At 33.6% G+C, this 9,194-nt stretch overlaps 1 protein-coding gene and 1 pseudogene across 1 annotated transcript; both read right to left on the bottom strand.

Moving 5' to 3' along the window:
• Window positions 1–887: 887 nt before the first annotated feature.
• On the bottom strand, window positions 888–3,204 carry LOC133824394 (probable leucine-rich repeat receptor-like protein kinase At1g35710; annotated as a pseudogene).
• LOC133825738 (LRR receptor-like serine/threonine-protein kinase ER2) lies at window positions 2,874–3,700 on the bottom strand. The gene is made up of 3 exons (XM_062258643.1): window positions 3,603–3,700; window positions 2,998–3,517; window positions 2,874–2,882 (listed from the first exon to the last, which is right to left on the bottom strand). Exons 1-3 carry the CDS (start codon window positions 3,698–3,700, stop codon window positions 2,874–2,876), a joined length of 627 nt encoding a protein of 208 aa, XP_062114627.1.
• Window positions 3,701–9,194: the final 5,494 nt, after the last annotated feature.

The raw sequence follows: 9,194 nt of genomic DNA on the forward strand, positions 1-9,194 counted from the left end.
CAAGCAGTTCAAACCCTTCACTGATGTATTGGGCTACTACTAAGCCAGATCGCCCAACTATTCCATGCTACTTGTCACCTCAATTGCCACGTCATCAATCTCCAATTTTGGGGATAACAATATCTATTACAATAACACTTTTTATAAGTAAAGAATTTTGTTATGCAAATTTCATTATATAACACAAATAATGTGTTATACTAAACTGTAGTATAACACAAAAAATGTGTTATACTAAATTGTAGTATAACACAAAAAATGAATTATATAACACATTTCAATACTTATAAATAATACTAATGAATTTCATTGTAATAAAATATTAAGAAAAATCTAATTTAAAACTATGAATTTAAAAAGTTTATTTGATCAAAAAGTTACATGTAAACATATATTGTTGACTAACTTTTTTGCTAACAATTAATTAAACTAAAACTTAAAGAAAAAGATTGAACACGAATTTTTACGTTGTTCAGGTTGTGAATAAACCCTCGTCCACGAGTTACCTGTATTAGGATTATATGAGCTTGCAAAGCTCAAGTTCTCTTGGGTTGCAGGCAGCGTATAAGCTCACTCTTTAAATAAGAATTGAGATCCTTTCACTACAAAAAAGATTGCTTTTGCCGATGCGTTTTTGCGCCAGAAAAAATCAGATTTACGCCGGAAAAAGGTCCTCTGGGCTTTGCCGACGTGTTTTTGCATGGACAAAGGCTAACTGTGAAAGTCGGTCGTTAATAGGACTTTTGTCGGCGTAAAACGAACGGCGCGGACAAAAGTATCTTTTACCGACTCAAAGCTACGCCGGGAAAAGTAATATTTTTTAATATAAAATTAAAATATATAATAAAAATATTTAAATATTTAAGTATGCATAAATATGCCGAATCTAAACGGAAAAGAAATTTTTGTTTACTTATTTTGAAATTCATAAAAATTGAAAAAGTGGAGATGATATTATAAATTCCAAAGTAGAGCATGGTGATAAGTTGCAAGAAACATCTTTGAATTTAATGAATTCAACTAATCTTATTTTCAATTTCTAGTAAAATTTCATCTGGGAACATTAGCTGTCCAAGTGAAATATCACTAAAACGCTTGGCTATCAATCGTTTGCGAGCAAGAAGTTGTTGAGAAACTAGCTTCATTGTTGGTCGACACATTGGTTTGGCATTTAGGCATGCAAATCCCAGCGTAGTAATAAGAACAATATCACTCTCAACAATCCCATTTCTTGGCGGTGATGGGCGGTGGTCTATTATTTCAGTCAGCAACATATTTTGAATTGATGATGATGAAGATGACAATGATGACAAAAATTCTCCAGGGTGCTTACCCATTAGCGTTTCTAGTACCACTACACCAAAGCTGTAAACGTCACATTTTTCCGTTATGGCCATGGTGTAGGCAAATTCTACATGTCAGTCACAACAAGATGAAGTATCCTTGAGTTAAAGATTCGAATTTCTTTCCAAATAAATGATTTAATTTCACTTCAATACATGTAAGTATAAATAATATTAATTTGGCAAGGGAATGAAATGGAATGGAATGTAAAAAAAGTTACCTGGAGCAATATAGCCGTATGTACCAGCAATCATGGTTCGATTGGAAGTATCGGGATCAAGTAATCTAGCGCTTCCATAATCAGACACAAAAGCCTCAAATTATGAGTTCAATAAGATGTTGGTGCTCTTTACATCACGATGAACAATTGGAGGAGTGGAATCATGATGCATGTAAGACAATGCATAAGCTATGCCTTTGATGACATTAATTCTCTTACTCCAATCTAATTCCACAGCTTCTAAATCATCGCTTAGAACACAAAACAAGCTTCCTCTTTCCATATACTCGTAAATCAAAAACATGCTTCTTTTGTTCAAACAGAATCCATAGAGTCTTATGATATTTTTGTGACAAATTTTAGTCAACGTTTCTACCTCATTCTCAAAACTCTTTCTGAATGATACTTCTTCAGCCTCTGAACTGTGAAGCTTCTTCAAGGCAACTACTTTGCCACTAGGTAGTTGTGCTCTATATACACTACCGTAACCACCTGTTCCAATGCAATATCGAATGTCAAAATCTTCCGTTGCTTTTAGGATATCTTCAAATGCAATTTTCCCATCATAATTCCATATCGACAATATATCACCATTTTTTGAAGCTCGTTTAGTAGGTTGGACTTTTCTAGTTTTGAAAAGGCACTTATGGGCCAACAAGAATAAAATGATCAAACAAAAGACAGAGAAGGACAAGACGACGCAAATAATGATCGCAACTTGAGGGGTAGACTTGCGGGTAGGCTTGGTAGACTTGCGGGTAGACTTGGGGGTAGACTTGAAGCAATGAAGGGGATAGTTGAAAGAAATGATGTCAAGCTCTTTGCCGCCGGTTGGACACTTTAAAAAGTTGTAAGAAAGATCCAAATACCTTAATTCTGTCATGCTGGCCAATTCAGAAGGTATGATCCCTGATATGTTGTTATATGACAAGTCCAAGGAATACAACTTTCTGAGCTTTACAATATTTGAATCCATGGAACCATATATTCTATTTGAACCAAGCGAAAGAACTTCAATTGATTGTAAAGCCGTAAGAATTGGCATAATTAGACAACTGAGGTTGTTGGAACTAACATCCAGAAATGTTAAGTTCTTCAAATTTACAATTTCTAATGGAATGCAACCAATCAATTGATTTTGGCTAAGGTCCAACTCCACCAAATTGGTTAGATTACCCAAAGCCAGGTATGGAACCATTGATTTTGTTGTGGGAAAGTGATAGGGAAGTCAATCTGTTCAGTTGGAATATACTGGATGGGAGGTGTCCTTGGAGCCTGTTGCCAGACAGGTGAAGAGAAACCATGTTCTTCAGCTTTCCTAAATCAATTGGAATAGACCCATTAATTTGATTAGATGACATATGTAGATGAGTGAGGTTGGAAAAAAGAGCAACAGTTGAAGGAATTGGACAACTGAGGCTGTTGTAACTAACATCCAGAAATGTTAAGTTCTTCAAATTTGCAATTTCTAATGGAATGCAACCAATCAATTGATTTTGGTTAAGGACTAACGACTCTAGGTTTCTTAGTTTTCTAATTTCCAGAGGGAGTGGACCATCAAATTCGTTTGAACTAAGGTCCAACTCCACCGAATTGGTTAGATCACCCAAAGCCGGAGGTATGGAACCATTGATTTTGTTGTGAGAAAATGATAGGGAAGTCAATCTGTTCAGTTGGAATATACTGGATGGGAGGTGTCCTTGGAGCCTGTTGTGAGACAGGTCCAGAGAAACCATGTTCTTCAGCTTTCCTAAATCAATTGGAATAGACCCATTAATTTCATTAGATGACATATTTAGATGAGTGAGGTTGGAAAAAAGAGCAACAGTTGAAGGAATTGGACCGCGAAAATGGTTATGGCTCAAATTTAATGTAATGAGATTCTTTAAACTACCCAATTCTCTTGGAATAGAACCATTTAGGCCATTATAAGAAAGATCAAACACCCTCAACCTGGAGAGGTTGGCAATTGAAAGAGGTAATTGGCCTGTTAGACAATTTTTGGAAAGGTGAAGGTGGGTGAGTTTTGAAAGAGTACCTAGGTGGGATGGAATAACTCCAGAAATCCCAGCACAGGAAAGATTCAGATGGACTAAGTTTGGAAAGCAAGACCAGTTGAATTTCTTCAATGACCATTGTTCACAATATTCACAATAATAATGAGAAAGAGTAATTTGAGTAATCTGTCCAGCGGGGTCGCAAGTGATACCTGACCAATTGCAATATTGGGTTGCATTGCACTACCCACTTCCGAGCAATGAAAGCACTTCTATTGGATCTTCGTCGTACGGTGAAGCTTGAACTAGGACATTGGCTGCATAGACTAGTCCTACAATAATGAGTATTAAAGTGGAGGATTTCATGGTTTATAGAGATGAGTGAGTGACTGCTTCCACGGTCAACTTGAACTTGAAGACGTTATTATATACTACTTTGCGACAGTGACACAACACAAAAATAATTGAACCCCGTGGTAAACACGGCCACACTGTCATTCTTATTGACTTTTAATTTATATATTTTACTTTATCTCATATGATATGATGAGTTTTTTAATCAACATCATAATAAAATATTGACTGGACATGGGGCATGCAATCAACCTCAACAGCCAGCCTAAAGTTCATTTCATTACAAGCTTAAAGTACTGAAGCCAATTTTTCCATTTTCAAAATTAACTTTGCATTGAATGATGATGATTTTAATTGGATAATCAATTGACAAAAAAGTGTGCAAGCTAATAAATAGAGAGAAAATGTTATTTGACAGGGAAGGGGCTACTTCCACACGGTATCACTGGAAAGATTAATTCTCTTCAATGACTTCAACGTGATTGAAGGGCTCCGTCAATACTACTTTTCAATCTTCATCAACCATTACTGACTAACTAAATTGAAATATAGCAAACTAAATGACTACTTGGCCCCAATGAAGCTTTCGAGTTGACTGGCTTTAAGTTCTTTCTTCGTAGATGCAAAACGACATACATACATACATATATGTGTGCTTTGGCTACCCCTCTCCTCTATAATTAAAATTAGCATTTTTTTTTACAGCATTTTTGATATCACTTATTCATTTCAATTGAGATAATAATATGGCAGTTTATGAAATGGCTATCGCATTATTAAAATAAATAATTTTTTTTTTCAAATATGTTAATTAGTTATTATGTTTTAAATCATTTTGAAATATTTTGGTGACAATATATAATGCATCCATAGACCAAATATCTCTTTTTTTATAAAGTGTGTAGATAAATGAAATTTTTAGTTTTAACAATTTCTTATTTTTTTAGTTAACTATAACAAAATATTCTTATATTTAACAAAATAATTTTGTAGAGTCCAAGAACTTTACTTAGCTAATTGTTTAGTAGTATTATAGTATGTTTAGTGTTATCTTTGTTACTATGGATTTTTGGTTCAGACCGGGAATTATTTGGACACTCATAGTAGTACTTATAGATTTTCTAAGTTTAATCTATAGTTTAAGAATATTAAGTATAACCTAAGGTTTGATTAAAGTGACTGATATTAAGGATTATATTTATTATACTATAAGGTTTAGATATCAACCAATAGGATTTTAAGCACATGTTATGAATGGTAATTAAGGATTAAGTATTTTTGAGGATTAAATTTAATAAGGAGTAAAGTTTGAATGTTATAGGGTCAGTCAGCAGCTTTGAATACGTTGAGGGCTTAGTCAAGGCTGTTTACTCCATTCAAACTTAGCTAAAAATGTGTAAGTTCGTGTTTAATTATTCAGCGTGTGCCGATATATCGCAGCTATAGGGGGCGATATATCGCAGCACGTAAATACGGAAAACACGAAATGATGCAAGGTCGCCTCGGGCATACTGGCCCAGGCGATATATCGCCTACAGGGGGCGATATATCGCCTCCTCCAGTATGTTTTCAAACGTTTTTGAATTCATTTCCTTTCAGCCATTCAAACTCCTTCAACAGTCCAACATCTTTTGAACGAGTCTTCAGCCTCTGCTGAACGATTATTCAAATGATTTTCACCTAAAAAGCCATTATTTTTATTCAAGTAAAATCAAGATACTTTCATTCCCAAACTCTATAAATAGGACCTAGTACCCAGCCATTATTCACCTTTTGCTCTAAGTTCAGAAGTGTAGAGTCCAAGAACTTTACTTAGCTAAGATAGATAATAGTATGATAGTATTTATAGCATTATCTTTGTAACTGTGGATTTTTGGTTCAGACCGGGAATTATTTGGACACTCATAGTAGTACTTATAGATTTTCTAAGTTTAATCTATAGTTTAAGAATATTAAGTATAACCTAAGGTTTGATTAAAGTGACTGATATTAAGGATTATATTTATTATACTATAAGGTTTAGATATCAACCAATAGGATTTTAAGCACATGTTATGAATGGTAATTAAGGATTAAGTATTTTTTAGGATTAAATTTAATAAGGAGTAAAGTTTGAATGTTATAGGGTCAGTCAGCAGCTTTGAATACGTTGAGGGCTTAGTCAAGGCTGTTTACTCCATTCAAACTTAGCTAAAAATGTGTAATTTCGTGTTTAAATATTCAGCGAGTGCCGATATATCGCAGCTATAGGGGGCGATATGTCGCAGCACGTAGATACGGAAAACACGAAACGATGCACGGCCGCCTCGGGCATACTGGCCCAGGCGATATATCGCCTACAGGGGGAGATATATCGCCTCCTTCAGCACATGTTCAATTGTTTTTGAATTCTTTTCCTTTCAGCCATTCAAACTTCTTCAACAGTCCAGCATCTTTTGAACGAGTCTTCAGCCTCTGCTGAACGATTATTCAAATGATTTTCACTTAAAAAGCCATTATTTTTATTCAAGTAAAATCAAGATACTTTCATTCCAAAACTCTATAAATAGGACCTAGTACCCAGCCATTTCTTCACCTTTTACTCTAAGTTCAGAAGTTGCTAGTGCTAAGTAAGTGTGAGAGTGTAAACACCTGGTTTGGGGAAAAATCATAAGCTTAAACATCATAAGCTTATCAAACACCTTGGGAAGTGAGATTCGTTAGTATTTCGGTTGTGGTTAGGTTGATCTTGTAAGTCTTTGAGGTAAACCCGAAACTCTAGTTCATTTGATTTATGTTATGTTTCCCTTCTCTTAGTCTTCTACTCAATTTCCTAACCTCATTCTCATTTTGGTTAGGGAATCCAAGTTCTTAAGCACATAAGTTGTGGTAAGCATATTTTCTTTTAATGGTTTAGTCTTCCTATTCATTTTCATCTCCTTTCTTTAGACTCACTCTTGTTCATTATGGTTTTAGGAGTGTTCCAAAAAGTCCCAACTCAGTCCATTTTATCCCGGTAACTTTAGTAAGGAAAATAGGCTAGAATTAATATGTTATGTGCTTATGTTATTTATATGTTTTATGTTATTAAATGTGTTATGATATGTATATGTGTATGTTTGTAGGCTTGGGCATATGACCCATATGACTAACAAGACCCTAAAAGGGTTATGGGCATATGACCTACTTAGCTAGTAGGACCCCACTAATCCCATGGGCATATGATTGTTTAGTCTATGGGACCCCAAGTAATAATGGCCATTATAATAAGTGTATTATGTGTTATGATATGACTTTACGTTATTATGAAATTGATGTGTATGACTATGTGTTAGATTTTTCCTTGCTGGGCATTAGGCTCACTCCTTTCTGTTTATGTGCAGGAAAATAAGCTTAGAGGCGGTAAGATTCGTGATGCTTGGAGGATGTGTATCGATGGTGAATGGATTCAAGGAGTCGAGAGTTCGATCTTTCGAGGATGTAGTCTTGTTTTACCTTTTTATGGTTTTACATGTATTTTTCCGCACTTTCTATGTAACTCCTTTTCACTTTAAGCTATGTTTTGTTTTAAAGACAATGGGTACCCATATCCTAACTTAAATTTATGTAAGTTTTAATATTGGTTTTTTTATAAGTTTCCAATAAAGATATGGTATTTTCGCAAATGTATGTTTTAGTAAGAATTTTTATGTATAGATTCGTTAATGGTCCAAATAGTCTAGAGTAGGGGGTCGTTACAAGAAGCTGCTAGTGTTAAGTGAGTGTGAGATTGTAAACACCTGGTTTGGGAAAACTATAAGCTTAAACATCATAAGCTTATCAAACACTTTGGGAAGTGAGTTCTATAGTATTTCGGTGGAGGTGTAGATTGGTCTTTCAAGTCTTTGAGGTAACCAAAACTCTAGTTCCTTTCTGTATTATGTTATTTTCTTTCTCATAGTCTTCTACTCAATCTCTAACCTTAATCTTCATTTTGGTTAGGGAATCTAAGTTCTTGAGCACATAAGTTTCGGTAAGCATGTTTCTCAAATGGTTTAGTCTTTCCAGCTCTTTCATTTCATCTCCTTTCTTTAGACTCACTCTTTCTTATGGTTTTAGGAGTGTTTTAAAAAGTCCCAACTCAGTCCACATATCCCGGTAACTTTGGTAAGGAAAATAGGCTAAAATCAATATGTTATGTGCTTATGTTATCTATATGTTTTATGTTATTAAATGTGTTATGATATGTATGTATGTTTGTAGGCTTGGGCATATGACCCATATGACTAACAAGACCCCAAATGGGTTATGGGCATATGACCTACTTAGCTAGTAGGACCCCACTAATTCCATGGGCATATGCTTGTTTAGTCTATGGGACCCCAAGTAATAATGGCCATTATAATAAGTGTATGTTATATGTATTATGTTAAGTCTTTATGTTTCTTATGAAATTATGTATATGACTATGTGTTAGATTTTCCTTGCTGGACATTAGGTTCATTCCTTTCTGTTTTATGTGCAGGAAAATAAGCTTTAGAGGCGGTAAGATTCGTGACGCTTAGAGGATGTGTATCGATGGTGAATGGAGTCAAGGGGCCGAGTGTTATTCGATTCGAGGATGTAGTCTCATTTTACTTTTTTATGGTTTTATGTGTATTTTCCGCACCAGTTATGTAATGTCTTTTATTTTAAATCATCTTTTGTTTTTAAAGACAATGGGATCCCATAATCCTTCTTAGTATTCTATTCAGTTGTAAGTAACTCTTATTTTACAAGTTACTAAATAAAATTGTGGTATTTTCGTAAAAATGTAAGTTTATGTATAGTTTCGTAAATGGTCCAAATAGTCTAGATTAGTGGGTCATTGCAATTTTTATATTTAAAAATAAATTGTAACTTAAATGAAAAATTAAACAAATTAAAATATGATATTTTTGAAATATTTTATAATAATTATTTAAAAATAATAAAATCATATATTTTATAACTTAAATAAAATTTAATTAAACTTAAACTTAATATTATATTAAACATATAATATATAATCTTTTTTTCACTCCTAATTCAAAAAATAGAACAAACATAAACTTAAAAAAAAAGGATATTTTTATAATATTTTATAATAATTTAAATAATTAAATCACATTAATTTAAAAATAATAAAGACACACATATTATTTTTTTATCTTATAAATTTGTGTGATAGTTTACATTTTATCAAGTGATTGAAGCTATTTTTCTTCATTGAATTCACCAAAAGACATTCTGAGATACATTAGAAACAAAAAATAGTTGATGCATGTATACTACTATCTACG

This window comes from Humulus lupulus, chromosome 3 (assembly GCF_963169125.1).
Source record: "Humulus lupulus chromosome 3, drHumLupu1.1, whole genome shotgun sequence".
Taxonomy (NCBI): Eukaryota; Viridiplantae; Streptophyta; class Magnoliopsida; order Rosales; family Cannabaceae; genus Humulus; species Humulus lupulus.